The 18601-nt window shown below is 41.7% G+C and overlaps 2 protein-coding genes and 1 long non-coding RNA gene across 5 annotated transcripts in view; 2 read left to right on the top strand and 1 right to left on the bottom strand.

Moving 5' to 3' along the window:
* Positions 1 to 5074, top strand: part of IQCH (IQ motif containing H) — a 122364-nt gene extending 117290 nt beyond the window's left edge. For all 3 annotated transcript variants that reach the window (XM_075006475.1, XM_075006478.1, XM_075006476.1), the window contains 3 exons: positions 2456 to 2564; positions 3471 to 3604; positions 4816 to 5074. In XM_075006475.1, the coding sequence (XP_074862576.1) occupies positions 2456 to 2564; positions 3471 to 3572 (211 nt within the window). In that variant the 3' untranslated portion in view covers positions 3573 to 3604; positions 4816 to 5074. The remainder of the gene's footprint in view (positions 1 to 2455; positions 2565 to 3470; positions 3605 to 4815) is intronic.
* Positions 2072 to 11377, bottom strand: LOC142019493 (uncharacterized). The gene is made up of 3 exons (XR_012647099.1): positions 11233 to 11377; positions 9160 to 9275; positions 2072 to 2535 (listed from the first exon to the last, which is right to left on the bottom strand). It is a non-coding gene; the product is annotated as an uncharacterized LOC142019493 (long non-coding RNA).
* A 536-nt stretch (positions 11378 to 11913) lies between these two features.
* On the top strand, positions 11914 to 17991 carry C12H15orf61 (chromosome 12 C15orf61 homolog). Its single transcript, XM_075006816.1, has 2 exons — positions 11914 to 12327; positions 15580 to 17991. The coding sequence occupies exons 1-2, from the start codon at positions 11997 to 11999 to the stop codon at positions 15705 to 15707; spliced, it is 459 nt and encodes a 152-aa protein (XP_074862917.1). The 5' UTR covers positions 11914 to 11996; the 3' UTR covers positions 15708 to 17991.
* Positions 17992 to 18601: the final 610 nt, after the last annotated feature.

Genomic DNA, 18601 nt, shown 5'->3' on the forward strand with positions numbered 1-18601 from the left:
TCATAGTCCCAACATGGGATCGGCAGCAATGGTTTCCCTTGCTTCGGCGCATGTCGGACCGCCCGCCGCTCCCTCTACCGGTGGCGCCGGACTTACTCACGCAGGCTCAGGGTCTGCGCCTACAAGCATGGTTAATCCATGGCTCAGCTCCTTAGAGAGCACATGTACGGAGGAAGTACAAGTCCTGGAAGGTAGCTGAAGGACCTCCACCAGGAAGACTTACAAACAGAAATGGACTCGATTCACAGCCTGGTGTTCCGCCAAGCAGTTAGCTCCCCTTGACGCTCCTATACCGGTAATACTAGGATACTTATTGGACCTCAAGAGGGGCGGGCTTTCTTTATCCTCGCTAAAAGTCCACCTCGCCACCATATCAGCCTTTCGGCATACAGAGGAAGGGCCCACGGTATTCGCCCATCCTATTATTACCAGGTTCTTGAAGGGGCTGGTAAACCTGTACCCCCCTCAGAAACTGCTTCCACCATCATGGAATTTGGACTTGGTGCTCAGCACGCTAATGGGTCCACCTTTTGAACCATTAGCCACAGTTCCCCTACGTCTCCTTACAATAAAAACAACCTTCCTCCTTGCAATTATGTCAGCCCGCAGGGTGAGTGAGCTCGCAGCAGTGATGACAACGCCGCCCTGCACAGTATTCTCAAAGGAGGTGGTAACCTTAAGGCTGCACCCAGCCTTTGTTCCAAAAGTTTCTTCAGAGTTCCATCTTAACGAACCAATAGTTTTACCCAAAGCCTCACAACTCCAGCAAGGAGGCACGCCTGCATCTCCTGGATGTGAGGAGGGCATTGGCCTTCTGTAAAGACAGAACTAAGTCCTTCTGGAAAACGGACAGGCTCCTAGTGTCTCTCGCTCCCAGGTCAAAAGGGGAAGGCCTCTCTTCACAGAGAATTTCAAAGCGCATTGTGTCCTGTATAAAAATGTGTTACGAGCTTCAAAAGACCCCTTTGCTGGCCCCACCCAGGGCTCACTCCACCAGGGCGGTGGCGGCGTCAACAGCCTTCTTCAAGGGCATCGCGTTGAAAGACATCTGTAGGGCGGTGACCTGGTCATCCTACGACACCTTTGCCAAGCATTATGCCCTGCACCGGGTATTCGAAGTGGATACCCGTCTGTCGACAGCAGTCCTCTCGGGGGCAAGCTGCACATAAACTGATTACCCACCTCCTTACTTGGGTTACTGCTGGGTAGTCACCTATTGTGGAGCACCCACGGGGACCACTCGAAGAAGAAAGAGAAGTTACTCACTGTAGTAACGGTGGTTCTTCGAGATGTGTCCCCGTGGGTGCTCCACCACCCACCCATCCTCCCCGCTTCGGATCTCTGTCTAGTGTTTTTCAGGAGCATTCGAGGCGGTTGGTCAAGGAACTGGCGGGGACCGGATCACGCACGTGGCCGGGGGTGCGCAGGGGAGTGGCGTGTGCCGGCGCGTGCCGGCACATGCGTGATCCAGGAGAAACTGCTGGAAGATTTCCGATCTGCGGTGCCGGGCGAGCCCGACACCTATTATGGAGCACCCACGGGGACACATCTCGAAGAACCACCGTTACTACAGTGAGTAACTTCTCTATCTGTAGAGTATATGGGTGAACTGTTATTGAATTCAAACAGCCTAATCCCATAAGTAACAAGGATATTCCCAAACATTTTTGCCAGCCTGAAGAATCTGTTATTCATTGACTGTCATTTGAGTTTGCCCTTAGTTATGTCCTGTAGAATCTCAAACAATTTGTTCTATATTGCTCAGCCCTCAAACACTGCAAAATACATATTGTACAACCATTGTAATTTGGCAACTAAGTTACATTTTGGTTCAGATTGTAACATTTTTTTAAATAGCTTAGCCCTATAATTCATCTTGCATTTTACTGCAATATGCTTATGTGCATCGCAACTGACATGCTTAATAAGGCATATTCCCCCTGGATGAAACATGCTATACTGATACTTTAAATGTACTATCAAGAGATTAAACCCCCAGATATCAATACTAATATTTACAAGTACCATGCAATAATCTAAGTAACACTGATGCAGGTCAAATGTCTGTGTATAGCAAAAAAAAAAAAAAAAAAGTGTGCATGCAGGGTATTTGTTTATATGCATGAGGTAGCAACAATTCTTTTAAACTAATTAAACATTGAAAATATGCTAGTGCCACTGTCCTAACTCATTGGTAGCCTTATACTTGGAATAGCTGAACCCACTGCTCTCCTTTACTAAGTTGATTAATAAAAATTATTTATTACACAAACCCTTTCTGTTGACAAGTTAAAATGGAGCCTCATCTTTCAGATCTCCCTGAAGATTGCCACCTTGTGAGATTGAAAATACACATTAAATTCCATCACCAGACAGGCTCAAATGAGAGGCCGATTGTTTTTAAGCATGTGAAGAGAATCATTGGTAAACTCATTTGTTTGGATATCATTAACAGAACAATCGGAGATGATCTCCAGGGGGTCCTCATGACCTTTGCTCGCAATCTCTTCATCATCCATCAAGAAATATCAGCACCTAATATGCAAGGCGAGACCAATTTTAAGGTGAGGTGTTAATTAACTAACGATCCTGGTTAATTTCTGTACCAGGGCTGAAAATACCTCATGCTGTATTGTAAACAAGTGCTAAACCATTCCTTTTTCATTCTTAGCAGTACATATTTCACAGTGTGGAGGTCAGTATCGTAAGTCTCCCAATGAACCTGTTAGTTAAATTTAAGAGTTTGAAACTTTTTCTTTGAAAACAAATATGCTTTAACTTGGAACCATTTGCAAACCGAATCCCCAAAGCTTCTGAGTTTCTAACCTCCAAGGCAGAGGAGGGAACTCTGGGGAGAAACTTTAGGGAATCCTGTCACAATTTTCTCTTTTGCTTTTAAAGGGATACTATCAAGATACAAATCTTAAATTAAAAATGAAGTTCCTTGTTTTACTACAATCCACTTAAAATATTAATATCAAATTTTAAAAAGCCCATTCATTCTTCACCACTCAGTCAATTTACATGTCACCTTAAACATTGAAACAGACTAATAAGTTTTATTTTTGTTTCCCTCACATTTTCCACTTTGGAGGTTCCTGCTCCACACCTAAGCTCACCTTTATTTGTGGACTTGGGGCATCTGCAGAACTCTATGCCTAGCACCAGGGATTTCTACTCTAGGAGTTTTCCCCAGGGAACTCTTACGCAGCAACTTAACTAGTGAAAAGAGAGCACTGGACAATAATGAATCCCGCTTTATGGCCAATACAAGTTTTTGCTGGAACAGGCCATAAGAAAGTGTATAGCAACTAGTTTATAGTGTAACCATCTACTTATTATAAAATAACTTCAGCAGATATTATTCGGCTCATCTGTAAGCCCTCTAGGTCTACAAATGAAAAAATGTGGGGGACTTAATTTCAGTGTAACATCCATTAAATAACTTGCATTCTTTCACTCTTTTACAGATAGCAGTTCAAGATATTGAGGCAATTCTGGGAATTACAGCCAAAAACAAACTGAAATTTGAAGAAGAGGAATCCTCCAAAGAAGATGATCTCCAAGATTAGTTGACTGAAATTTTAAAACTTTTTCTTTAATGGTATGTCTGCACTTACAGGAAGATTGATGCGCTTGTGGTCAATCTTCCAGGGTTTGATTGAGCGTGCCTAGTGGGGACACACTAAATTGAACTGTCATGGCACCGCTTTTGACCCCCAGTATTCTTAGCAGTCACAAGGAGTCAGGGAAGTCGATGGGACTGTGGATGGCAGCAAAACTTCTCATAGGTGGATTTGCGTATATAAACTCAGTTTTACTTCTACTATAGACCTGGGCTCAGCATCCAGGAAAATCTCTCTCATTCCCAGCACTGCAGGAAATAAATAATTTACATAACTACTGATCACTGAATTAACATTAGCTTAGACTGGAAATATTAATGATTACTGACTGAACTTTAACAATTAGTAAAATAATAACTAAAATTTTCCTGGCTGTAAAAAAGGAACTATAAAATCATATAAAACTATGATGTATACTTTCTTCCAGATCATTGATAATTATGCTGAATAGCATTGGTCAGAGCACAGATGCTTGTGGGATCCCACTAGATACATCCCCAGTGGATGATGTGATAGTCCTTTACAATTATATTTATATCAATCATCCAATTTTTAACCATTCTAATATATTCTACATTGATTTTGTAATAATGCTAACTTTTAATCAAACTTATGTGTAGTATTAATTTAAATGCCATGTAGCATAGTTACTTTTGTCAACCAAGTTTGTAAACTTATCAGAAAGATCGTTTATTTGACAAGATTTATTTTCCATAAAACCACATTAACATTAATTATGCCACCATCTTTTAATTCTTTGACTGCATCCCGTATCAGACTTACCATGAATTTGCCTGGGATCCATGTCAAGTCAATTGACCATTTGTAACACGTGTCTTTACATTTAATCTTTTTAAATATCAGCATATCCACCTTTGTTCAGTCTTCTGGAATTTCTTCAGCTTTCTAGATTTGTTAAATTATAATATTTTCCTCCTTTCATTTTTAAGAAGGAATCTTCTGCTGCCCCTCTTTGTAAATTGTGAAAAGGTTCTATACACTCAGAAACTGTGTGAGGAATTTAGATAGATGGTAAAATACCACCTTTTCTTTCCTATATGTTTCTTAGGATCAGATTACTTGCCATTTGCCGTCAGAGGAAGACCTGTCTCCCTCACCAAGACTATAATATTTACCTTGCTGGCAGGTTATGCTCTTGCTTTAAGTTACAATTTATTTCCTTCTGCAGATTGAATATATTATCTCCTGAAAATGCCAAGTTTCTACCATCCTACAGCTAAAAGTCTCAAACAGATTTCAAAAGCCAGGCTTTTCCAGTCCATAATGGAATTCACTATGGAACTACACTGAACAGTGCCATTCTTTTTCAAAGACTGATTTCACTGAATAGTCAAGTGCCATTCATGAGCCACAAATCCATTAAGTCGGTGCATGAACTTCTGATCAGCCTCTATAGTCTCCACAATGGTTGAAAAAATAAAAATAGAAGTGAAAACCTTCATGTATGTTGATTTATTCTTCAAATAAAATATAATTTTTTGTATTTTAAAATTGTTTGGGTTTTTTTCAAGTAATCTCAATAATTGCGCAGTTTTGGATACATTAGTACCAACAGCAGGATTTTTTAATGTGGAATTCAGCCAACAATGATCCTTTCTGGAAGCCTTTGTTTGGCTGCAGTTGGAAGTGAAATCGGCAGGTTCCTTGCCTCTGACAGATGTAATAGGGATCTTTTGCTTGCAAGAAGTCCCTTGCCAAAAGACTTAACTAATAAACAATGTTATTTGCCTACTAATCCTTCAAAAAAGACAATGGATATATCCATTTTTTCTCACTGAAATGTTCAAGTAAACTCCTAACTTCTTCCCCATTGCAACCAAGGTACACGCTATGTACTACCCTAACCTTACCAAGGACCTTCCTAGATTTCTGACCTGACCCCAGCTCTCCACTAGTCTTTACCAACAGTGGAAGAGTAGGGGGGAGCCACTTTGCAGATGACATCAACCTGGGAATTTGCTAGTTTCCTAAGGCTTAAGCAAAATCAAGCCTTGGTTCATGCCAGAACAACATAAGGTCTGAGAGGCTCATTAGTTCACTGGCACTCAGTAGATAGACTGCAGTGTCCTAGGAGTAAATGAAACCCTCTTCCTCTTTATGTCTTTGTTCTGTTCTGACAAAAGAAAACTGTACCTGTTTTTGCTCAGCACAAGCAATCTGAAAGTTCCCATGGTGAGAGTTATTTCTCAGCACGTACAAAGTGTGAAATGTATTTGGAGGGAAAAGTTTTTAATTATTATTAGCACTTCTGAGCCTTAAGTTGATGGCAGGATTGAAATTGCTTTACAATCTCTCACAATCAACTCTCATGCTGTTAGTGTCAAAAATGTCATTTTCCAGTAATATGGCTGTTATAAACTAAAACGCCAATGATCAATTTAAAAAAAATTCCAAATATATTTCAGCATAACGTATTCATAGTCTTTTTATTCCCATGCTTACACGACTACATTCTGTTCTCTCTTTCCAGAGGAAAATATGATCCCTTGAATAAAGATATCTTGAATTTGCAGGGCCAGGATGACCCAGATCTTGGGTGGCAGGACAATATGGCATCTGGGAAGGGTGCTCGTGTCTGGACAGTTGCCAATAGTAAAGAAATGAATGGGGGGGTTATTTCTAGAAGCTGCAAGAAAATTCAACAGTGGAAGGGTAGTTGAGCTCCACACCTAAGAATTGTGGTGCAGTGTTTTATCAGAAGATGACACATTTGTTTTAGAGGCTTAGAATTGGCCTTTGGGGTTCAGTTGCAAAATGTATCGGCAGTTAAAATAAGGTTAGGAGCTTTTATTCAGTTAGTTAGTTAGGCCCATCAAGCCTTTAAATCTAGCCTGTGGACTGCCCTGCTGGGACTCTCAGACAGGGAGCAGCCCCACACCTCTCCAAGTGGCTGGCTGCTCCATGTGCCTCTCTGCACTGTGCACCAGAGGGCAGGGAGAGAGACTTTGCTCACTGCCCCCACCCCAATCTCCCAGCTCCCATTGGCTGGTTGAGAAGTTCACTGAATCATTAATATTGATATTTCAATAATTCTCAGAGCACTGAGGAAGTTCCAGAAGACTGGAAGGAGCCAGGGTAATTATAGGCCTGTTAAGCTAGATGGCAATCCCAAGTAAGATAATGGAGGGGGTGATAAAAGACTATATTAATAGTGTACTGATAGAGGGTAAAATAATTAATGCAAACCAACAGGGGTTTTTGAAAATACATCCTATCACACTAATTTGATATCTTTTTCTGATGAGCTTACAAGTTTGATGAATAAAGGTAGTAGTGCTGAAGTACGTATCTAAACTTCCATAGGCATTTGGTGGTACAGGACATTTTGATTTTAGAATAGAAAGACATAAAATTAACACAGCATGTTAAATAGATTAAAAACTAGCTACCTGATAGATCTCAAAGCATAGCTGCAAATGAGGAATTGTCACTAAGTTGGTCTGTTTCCAGTGGGATGCCTACAGGAAACCTTTCTTCGCCCTATGCTTTGTAACATCTGATTTGGAAGAAAATAAAATCAAAGGAAAATACTGAGTGATCACTGTTCTTCAGATCTGAAAAAGTGGGTCTGTCCCATGAAAGCTCATCTCCTAATAGTCTTTAAGGTGCTACAGAACTGCTTTTTTGTTTTGTGAAGATAAACTAACACGGCTACCTCTCTGAGACTATCCAATAGCTGTAAGTTGAAGCTAGTCAAATACAGATGGGAAATTAATCATAAATTTTAATAGAGTAATTAAATATTGGAACAATTTAACAAGAGTGATAGTGAATTCCCCATCACTGATAATTTTAAAATCAAGATGGGCTGTTTCTCTAAAAGACATACTTTCGGAAATATTTTGAGGAAGTTCAATGGCCTAAGCTATTGAATAGGTCAAATTAGATGATCACAATGAACCCTTCTAGAGTTAGAATCTATACAAACTCAACTATGCCAGTTACAAGTGTTTCAATAACTTGAATATTTAACTGTATTAATGTTACTGTAAATGTGGCCTCTGGACATAAGCTCTAACTAAATGGGACAATTCATACACTCACAGTGAAACATATGCTTTAAGTACTCTTATTTCAGTTCCTGAATTTCCTGAAAGATAATTTGTTATGAAATGCGCAGTACTTGAAATAATGGTGCTGAATGGAATAGAAATGGGAGCTTGATCTTCATTTGATAACATCTAATCCCTCCTACTGACTATAATAAGATATTGGTGCCTCTTTTGGGGAATAATTGTGACCTAACGAATAAGATGAGGGACTTGAGAGTCTGGACTTCAAAATGTGAATGCTGTCTCTACAGGTTTGTATAACCTGGAGCAAGTAATTTTCTCTAATTCTGCAATAACATACACCCCCCCATCTTTATATGTTGTGAGTAATCCCATTATAATTAATGTGACAATTCATTGTATGTAAAGTTACTGCATGCATAAGTCTGTGTAGGAGCAGGACTTCAGTTTCCTTAACTAAAAATGAGGATGGAATTACACACATACTGAGGTTGTTAGATTTCATTAACATCTGCAAGGCAGTTTTTGATAACTTTAATTTAAAAAAGGGTATACAAGTGCAAGGAATAAATGTATGTATTGAATGCCATCCTATTGTCTTGTGCATATGCAGTTACATTTCTTCAACAAGGCCTTCATAATGAAATATAGTTTATTTTTCACTGTAATAATCTGACTTATGGTTGTGAACTTCTATTACGCTTGGGGAAAGGACTCTATCTTTTACAGCTTTTCAAACTGGTAGTTTATAGGATACTTGTGTATATGATGAATGGCACCAACACAAGTATTCTACTTCCAAAATTACAGATTTTTTTAAAATCTATTTTATCAAGATCCAAAATAAATTAATATAAAATTACACCCTGGTAAGTCATGCACAAAGTGACTCACTTTAACTAAGGAATGTTTATAGTCTGTTGTCTGTCATCTTCATCCTAAAGACTCTTTGAGAAGTGGCATGTCAAAGTTCAAGAGACAGTTTTGGAACAGCGATTATATAAAACCACAGTGCATGCCAAAAACAGAGACCTCAATGTACAAAGCATAAACCATCCAGCCAACACTCATTAGGCAGCAGCACTTCTGTTAAGGTTGTCTGTTCTTTCTCAATGAATGATTTGCAGAAGGATGCCCAAAAATACTCAACTTTTTATCATCATAAATCCAGACATACCAACCCATGATGCTTTGCATTTGTGAGGGGTCTGAGATGCTTTGCTGGTCTTATGAAAATGCAGGTGGTTTTCTCTCTCTGTTTGTAGTATACAGTGTGAACATACATATATAGATATCAATACCTACACCAGTTTAACAAGAAGCTACACTTAAAGGCTGTAGGATTATTTTGGTCCTCTCCATGGATTTTTATAAGGAATAACAAATGCAGGCATTTAAATTCCAAAACTAATATAGTTTAAAAATTAGAATTAAATATTTTCTAATACATTCAACAGATTTCAGTCCAGTATAAATGTAAGACGCAACCACCAACTTACCATGAACTGTAACAGCACAAATAGTATTGTTGGAATATGATACATTAGTCCAATCCTGCATTTCAATGAACCACAGCATCAGGTTTTGCTTTCTTTTTATCCTGTCATTGTTGCTGCTAATAAAGAAAGATATTAAAGCTAACTATATGCTCTATTAATTATAGGAAGGTGAACTTGAGTCAAATTTGTTACTGACAATGATTAATAATTACTGGTTCTGCTACAGTCATGTAGTGCATTACAGTAAATAAACAGGGTACATTGTTGGATAGTAATTGATTAATTAGCACATTCATACTACACAGCTCAATGGCCTAAGATTGCTGAGTTTGAGATAGTGCTCATAATTATTAAAAGAAATATGTTCCCATTTTTCAGTTTACTCTTCTGTACAGTCATTTTTTCTCAAACAGAATGTTTAATGGTTCAAAACCTTAAATTTTGTTTAGATGACTCATATCACAGAATTTGTTAATTGTGATTTTTAAAGTAAAGCATTCCTCTTTCAAGGGCTTTAAAATATTCAATCCAATTTTAACCCCACGTTGCTGTCAGACTTCACTAAATACCATGTATTTATATAATGTGGCCTAAATCTATTTCTTCCTTACACTCACGTTAATCTTTCATACTCCAATTGCAACATGTTCAAAGACAAAACCCGGGGGTAGACTCTTCAGTGTGCAGAATATACATCATGGCCACTTCTACGTGGACAGCTTCCATCAAGGAAACTGGGCTGTTGTCGACAAAACACACCGAGCATCTACATGGTTAAAGTGCTCTGTTGAGAGTTTATCAACAAAACTTAGCTGTTCAGACGGCACTGTTATCCCTGTTCCTGATCAGGTATAATGCCTCTGTCAACAGTGTTTTGTCAACAGAGTGCCCACGTAGACACTTCTGTTGACAGAGAGGGCCTCCAGTTCCCCAGGCAGCCCTGTTTGGAGAGCTTTCTATCAGCCATTCTGTTGAGAGATGGCAGGACAGTCTGGCTGCTGTCAACAGAGCAGCTTGTTCTTTTGATCTGCTTTTGGGTGTAGACGCTATCTGTTGACAGAGGTAGTGCCGAGGTTCCTCTGTTGACAGGGACCTCTGTCAACAGATGCTACCCATGTAGACATGGCCAATAAAACAAACAAACTAATAAATAGCTTGATTGGCCCAGTCAGGATTCATTGTGATAATTTTTGTAAATGAATATTATTAATGCATTTTTTTGGTACTGACTGTTGACTTATCTGCCTTGAACATGGAGGTAACAATGGGCATGTAAGTATGGCTAAGTTCCAGAAGGCTGGGGTGTTTTCATTTTGTTTTGCTACTTCCTACAGCATAACCCAGCAGCAACAGTGCAAGTTGATTTTTCTGCAGTGGGATTTCTCATGAACTCACACTCACACTGTTTCCAGCAAGGGTCCCATTTTCCTCACAAGGACCTTGCAGATTCAAGGAATCTCCCAGATGACCTACCATTATCTCTGCCCCCAGGGATCCCTATAATCAGGGACCTCCACTATCTCTCCCAATAGCTCTGGGGGACCCAGTCATCTCCCTTCAAGACCCACTGTGATCAAGACCCTGCATATCATGGAGCCCAGTCAGAGGCACTGAGTTGCACAGACCCATGGTGCCCCAGCTCCAATAATGTCAGGGCACCAGGGGCCCAGCTCCACCAATATTGGGGCCAGGTCCCTTCCCTGGCCCCACCTGCCAGCAACCATGTACTTCCCATGCCCTCATCTGACCCATGCCCTGGATTCCCTCACTGGCAGGCGCTGCTGCTGCAGCCTGGCTATAAGGCAGCAAGGCTGGTAACAGGCTGACTGCTGTGTCTGCAAGTGTCTTGGGAGTCAGCACTGACTGATGAGGGGCATTTTGGGGGGAACACCAACCACATGCCTCTGCTCTGCCTCCTTCCTGCCCCTGCTCCACCCCTGCCCCATGTGTGTCCTGCCTATGCCCCACAGCCTCCCCAATGCCTGACTCTTCCTCCGAAAGCACCACTTCTAGTGCGTGTGGGGCCGATGCTGGAGGCATATGTGACCCACTGTGCACACCCATGAGTCTCACCTGCCAGGAGTGGACTCTCTGGAGCACGGGGAGTGCCTGGAGATGCAGCACCATAGCCCTGCCTGCTGCATCCCAACGTTTGAGTTCCCCATCCCTTGCCCTGCCCTACCGGAGCCCTCACTCCCAACCCACCTTCTGCCCCAGCTCTGAGCCTCTCCCACATCCCACACCCCAAAGTCCTCAACCCTCCCTTACCAGGCAGGTTGGGGGCAGCCCTTGCACCCATTCTGGGCACCACCAAAAATTATGCAACCCTGCGGGCCCGACCCCAGGTGCTCCCCCCAGCTCCCTCAGGGACCTCGATGATCAGGATCTCCAGGCAACCGCATTATCCCGTCACAGACCCCTATAACCAGGAGCCCCCTCACGTGACGCCTCCCCAAGACTGTTTCCCCCATTCTCCCCACAGAGTAAGCGCGCGCGCGCGCGCGCACACACCTTATGGCTGTGGCCAACAGCTGTCGCTCACGGAGTTGTTGGGTGTGAGCGCGCGCGCGCGTCAGGGAGCGCGCATGGCGGAGGAGGGGCTGCGAATCTCGGGAGCCAGCCGCGCGGGCTTGCGCTGAGGCGGCGGGTGCCCGCGCGCGCCCACACCCAACAACTCCGGGAGCGACAGCGGCTGGCCACAGCTATAGTGTGCGCGCGGGGGGGGGTGGGGGTGGTCGGTCAGGGAGCGCGCATGGCGGAGGAGGGGCTGCGAGTCTCGGGAGCCAGCCGCGCGGGCTTGCGCTGAGGCGGCGGGTGCCCGCGCGCGCGCGCGCGCCATGCTGCTCCTGCGGCAGCTGCACGAGGCAGCCCTGAGGCTCCTCCTAGCGCCCGCCGGGGGCGGCTCCAAGCCCAAGGCCTCCGAGGTGCTGAGCCAGCACCTGCGGCAGCGGGGCCTGCCCCACTGGACCTCGTACTGCGTGAAGTACAGCGCCGTGCGCAACGACCAGTTCGGCCTCTCGCACTTCAACTGGCAGGTGGACGGCGCCAACTACCACGTCCTGCGCACGGGCTGCTTCCCCTTCATCAAGTACCACTGCTCGCGGGGCCCGCGCCGCGACCTGGCGCTGCAGAACGCCGCCTTCACCGCCCTCAAGCTCGTCAACGCGGGTGAGCCTGCCCGGCTTGCCCCCCGCCCGGCCCGCTTCGGCCCCTCGCCAGAGCCTGCCCCAGCCTCCTGGCCCGGGCCCGAGCTCCCCGGCCTCTGCCAGACTCCCCCTCCGTCCGCGCTTAGTCACTGCCGCCCCCCCTCCCCGACGCTCTGTCGGGGCAGCGCTCGCCCGTGGGAGCCCCTGGCCCTCGCGCACCCCCAGCTCCGTGGTTTGAGCAGTGGCCTGCGAAACGCAGGGTTCTGAGCTCAGCCCCCTTGAGGGGGTCATTTAGGGAGCTGGGGCAAATAGATTTAACATTTTAAAAAAAAGCGGGGGGGGTGTTTGGTCCTACCAAGAGGGCAGGGGACTGAACTCAATGGCCTCCCAAGGTCTCTTTCAGCTCTCTGAGATGTGTATCTCCATGCGGTCACTGTGCTTGGATGGCCTGGTCCGAAGCGCTTGTTGGAAAGCTCAGGTTCATTAACGCTACTGTGGGGTGGGGTTAATACTGAATCAGGCCTCCAGGTTTGTGTCAGTGCAGCACTGGCTCCTGGCTAAGATCAAGATCCTGGTACTGCACTGAGTTTTACCCTCCTCAGGTCACCTCTCCCTTGGTCCTTTGCAGTGTGGGTAAATTGTTGATCAGGATAAATGTGGGGGTTTTGACGTGAAATGTGTCTGTTACAAGAATATTAGCTGAACTTCTATCGCTTAGTTTCACAATTTTTAATACTGCTTACACTAGTGCAGGGCTCAGCAACCCCCCAACACGGGGCTCTAGCCTATTTTTATCAGCACACCAGCCGGGAACTCAGTCCTGCCCATCCTCTCCCCTGCAGCTGGGAGCTTGCTCAAAGCCAGGCTGCCTGTGGATTAAGGAAAGACCAGCTAATGCGACCAACCCCCACCTAAATGGTAATGTTCTGCGTCTTAATTTATTTATTAATGAAGCTGTTGTAAGCAGGACTATTAGTGACTTTAAAAAGTATGGGAGGCTCTGACCGTAGAGGTCAAAAGTTCAAATTTTGACACCCCACCTCAGAAGGGTTGCTGATCCCTGCATTAGTGCTTAAAATACCCAGTTGCTCATTCATTCTCCTTCTTAGGTACACTTCCTACTGACTGACACCATCAGACTATCTAGAAAAATATTTGCACCCTATTCTGTTTTAATTATTTTAAAAATTCTATTTGATGCACTTCAGCAGCTTTAATGTTTCTTTGTAATAAGATGTAGTGACTAGAATATAACTTGTATTACACTATAATTAAATGTTTGGGTACCACTGTCACACTGAACAGTAGGGCATATCATGAGAGTGGGAGTATTTTCCTAACTTTTGGTTTTGTGCATGCACGTGTGTGTGTGATGTTTCAGGGACTATAAAACAAATTAGTTTATCATAAAATAAATTATTGAACACGATCATCTGAAGTAAAATACCATGTCATCTGAAAATGTACCTATGTTTTCACAAATTATTTGAAGTATTATTGTGGGCCATAATCTGCCCTCAGGTGAACTACTGCTACTGCCATTGGCTTTACTGAATGTCAACATGATTACACAGATGTAATAGAGAGCAGAATTTGACTCTTGTAAATAAATATTGACTTTGTCATTTATTACTTGTTTGCATAGCACAATTGGGCCCAGCCTGGTAGTGGTCTTTAGACACTACTGCAATATACATTTTTTTATTTGTATCACCGTAGTGCCCAGCAGTCCCAGTCATGGACCAGGGCCGCATTATACTTGCCTTTGTACTAACACTGAATTAAAAGTCCCTGCTTCAAACAGCTTCAAGTGGAAGATGAGACAATAGTTGGATACAGTACAACTCTCTCCAGGACACCCCAAAATAATGAGACAATATCGGTCAGCATGATAGACAGTGGTCTCAGCACACCATCAGGCTAATTGTTCAATAATAATAATAACAATAATAATAAAGTATTGGTATAACATCAGTGGTTTACATGAAGAAATAATCTGTTCCCAAAACATGTTTTAAAAATGGAACATTTATCAATTAAACTGTAATTTTTAAAAATAGTGTGTGGATAATAAATATTTAATATTTAAGGATTGCTTGCATGAGGAGTGTAATCTTTCATATTAATACATTTTATTGGGTTTGGCTTTGGTTGTTATCAATAAACTGTTTGATTTATGGTACAATAATTGTTTTGCAAATTTTACCTAATTTGTATAAACAGTGCTCTCTGGGTGTTATCTTTGATTCTGTCGTGTCACTGCCCTAATACATGACTCTCCTGTCCAAATCTTGCTGCCGCTTCCTCTGTAATAGCACTAAGATTGTTCTCTGTCTAGGATAAACTCTCTCTGCACTGTCAAAACTCCTATTCAGGCCTTCTTCATGTCCTGTTTTGACTATGACAGCCTCCACTTCTCTGGCCTTTCTGACACCCAAGTAATTCACCACATGACCTTTCAGATCACGGCTGCTAAGAGAGTCTGAGTGGAGCACCAGAAAATCTTATTTTCTGCCGTTTTTGAAGGCTCAGTTCAGTAAGGCACTAAAACACATGCCTGACTTTTAAGCATAGAATAATCCACTGAAGTAAGTTGGTCTGCTTAAAATTTGTCACATGCATTAAGTACCTCTTTGAATGGTCTGAGTCCATCTGTGGACTCCCTCTTTTTCACTGAATTAAATACCAGCTTTTTGTTTTTACATTTTAAGACTCTTCTGAGCATGGCTCCTTACTACTTATCCCCCACTTTGTATCATACATATCACTGAAATACAAATGGTGGACAATAATAATTGTCTTTCTCTCAAATACCTTCCGGGCATCTTTATTACCAACAATGCCAACCACTTCTTTAGCCACTTCTCCCACAAATACCTTAGGTGCATGTACACTAGCTCCCTTCTTCAAAGTTTGCATGCTAAGCAGGCAGGTTGGGGGGTGCTAATGAGGTGCTGCGATGCATATGCAGCACCTCATTAGCATAATAGCCACTGTGGGAACTTTGAAGCTGCTAACTTCAAAGTGCTGACAGGCCGTGTAGCCGCAGGTGCTTTGAAGTACGTGCCAAACTTCGAAGTTTCTTGACTCCCAAAAAGTTTGGGATCTATGGTTCTAAGCTCTTCAGTTCAGGTAATGTCTTAGTACAGTTGCTTACACAGTGAGCCCTTTATCATAATATTTTTCTTCATAGCCATTATTTTTAAATATTTTTGTTAGTTTTAATGTTCTTGGTTTGTAATGGTTGTATGTAACAAGTTCTTCTCTTTTATAGGCATCCCAACTTTATTATATGGAATTGGCTCCTGGTTTCTTGTCAGTGTCACAGAGACTGTTCACACAAGTTGTGGCCCAGTTACTATTTATTTTCTGAACAAAGAAGATGAAGGTGCCATGTACTGAAATTGTGCATTCAAGCTGGGTTTTTACAGCTGTGTATATTTATATATTCCTGATACTGTAAAACATAAACAACTTAAAAGCAAACCTTTGTTTTCAGTGTGTTTCTTTTTTATGTTGTGTTGTCTTCAAAAGATGTCACTGTCCTTTTTTCAGTTATATAGATGTTCCTATTTTGGCAGAGTGAATGAATGAAGTGAATATTGGAGTCAATGAAGATATTAGCAGCTTTGGAAAATGAAGTGACTTTTCTACTGTCCACAGAAGCATTTGCTCTAAAGACAGTGATTGAAATGCTTTATTGCTGAGAAGAATTTTCTGGTTATTTTTTAAAATCTGTTTTTTTATATATATGGGATAGGAAGTTATGTTTGTAGTGTAACTTGAAAGCAAGCACTGTATTCTCCAAAACCGTTACGCATAATTGTAAATGATAGAGTTTTAGACTCTGTGCCTAGGTGTTAAACAGTATATAAATTGTCCTAGCAGCTAATCAGAGTTTAAAGGAATCTCTAATGGCATCCTTCTATTACATAGTTGTATTGAAATGCTCTTTTAACTTGCACCTCATCAATTAAAATCCACATTAGCAGAATATGTAGTATGTCAACTGGACATGCACATCTATACATTTTAAAAGAAAACATTTGAAAACTGGTTCCACTTTTTTCTTTCTTTGAATACTTCACAATTCTGTGTTTTCTTTTACAACAGTTGGTGGCATCTCTCACATCTAAAGCAATATAAAAGATGCATTTTACTGGCCCAGACTGCTTTACAGGTCTGATGGTTTTTAATACCATCAACGGTATTTATTGTGGTCAGACCCAAGAGTTGCTATACATTGATGTATCCTTGACATGTGCACTTGTAAAATTTTGTAAAGCAATTAGCGCATGATTGACAGGCCTGTGAAAAGCAGCTCCAGCCACTTTGAATTCATACTGTTCCACATTAGTATTCAAAGCAGTTTTTTTCTGTGCATTTTTGTCTAAAAAGAAATACACCAATATCCTTTTATGAGATTGTGTGTGCTAAGACATCTAGGTTTGCTCAGAGTATCAAACATCAATTCTGGGCATAGAATAAAGATCTGGAACACAGCATTGAGTCTTTTATGGTTGACACAAAACTTTGTAGTGTTACCTTTCTTAGGTGCTAACTAGAACAATGGAAGATGTTGAGTCTGGGAGAGCTTTTGAGTTTGCAGGTGAGGAAGGCTGGGGACTGAAACAGTCTGATCATCAGCAGAGCTCACTCTTGCTGAGGTAAAGGAATAGCACAGTAGCACACAGCAGCATACAAGATACTTTTTAGGATAAAGTTGCTAATATGACCAGTATAATTAACTGATGCTTTTCTGTGATTTATGTGGAAGTGTGTCTGCTTGTCTAAAAGCAATACTAGATAAAACTTTAGTCAAGAAGACTTATTCCAGTGTAATTAGTACTGAAGAATATTCTTGACACAAGTGGAATAAATAGCTTTCACAGAAGGAGAGGGACTGTTACTTTAAGCTTCATTAATAATAAAACTCACTATTAGCATTTTGCTAGAATAGCTAGAACTGATTTTCTCTGTAATGGGCAAAAGTTAAATAACTACAGCTCATAAGTCTGAAGTCAAATACTGCTCATTCATTACTACTGATCTTGTCAATACTTTGCTGTAAAGGTTTGGTCTCAATGTGAGGCTGATAAAATGGTTTTTAATTACCAGACTATAAATACAGCTTTTCATTGGAGTTGCACCTCCATTCACTGCAGCTTTTTTGATTTCTGATAATGTGTAGTGCTGACTTTGCTCACCTGTTTTTCAATAAATACAGGCAACGTGACTCCTTGTCCATACAGTGATGGGCAACTCTCCTTAGAGAACATCTTTGACAAACTACCCTATTGATCTCTGCAATTCTGTGCTGCTAGCAGCATTAAATAGAGACTTGATTTCTTTTTCAATGCTCTCACTGTGTAACAATTAAGCAAATGTAATATTTTCTTGTATTACATGAAAATCAATAGACCTCTTGCTCTTGTGGAGTTGATCATGGTGAAGGATGAACTGGAAGATGGCTGAGGGCAAAGTTCAAATATAATATCATTCATTGGATTCATTAAGACTTGGTTAAGACCTGTTGGAGTGTGTAGTAGAAAATATGCTATTTGTAAAGAGTAGTGCTTTCACTTACACCAATATTTTGTATGTTTATTAAGGCATGGTGTCACCATTAAAAATAATTGGCTTTAATCAACAATGAAAAGAACCTCAAAAATAAAGAAATCCTTTATGCAAAGAAAAAGTTTAAATCTATCTTTTTCATCAGTCCCTGACCAAAATTTATTCTTTAGCCTTGGTCTGAGTTGAAAAGGGAAACACTATTGCGGGACAAGCTGTGTTCCAAGACTGCTCCCCACCTGGAAAGGCTTCTGACCATAAAGATGACTTTGGGTATGGTTCCAGACCCTAAGAAGAACTTTCAGAGCTCTCTTGTGCAGTCCTGCACATGAAATGATCTATATGAGAGCCTAGAAATCGTAGGAACAGAAGGTAAGGATGGATGGATAATATTGAATTATATGATATCTCAGAATCTGAATCTTATCAAACCCTTCCATCATTGGGAAAAGAATCAATTTTTAGCTACTTTTCTAGTCCCCATCAACAAAAACTCTGGTTCTTGCATCTAGGTCAGCTCCTAAATAGATAATCATCTGAGAGGGGGGCCAAGGAGTTATATTGTAAGGCTATTGCAAATCCATGTGCTTGAAGCATGGGGTAAAACCTTTGGGCTGTTTTTTTTTTAAGGGACCTTGTAGCTCCTAGATCTAGCTTGCCTTTAATATATTCACTGCCTTGCCTTCTTGCATAGAACTACATAGTGATTTTGATAATACTGG

The sequence above is a fragment of the Carettochelys insculpta genome, chromosome 12 (assembly GCF_033958435.1).
Source record: "Carettochelys insculpta isolate YL-2023 chromosome 12, ASM3395843v1, whole genome shotgun sequence".
Lineage (NCBI taxonomy): Eukaryota > Metazoa > Chordata > Testudines > Carettochelyidae > Carettochelys > Carettochelys insculpta.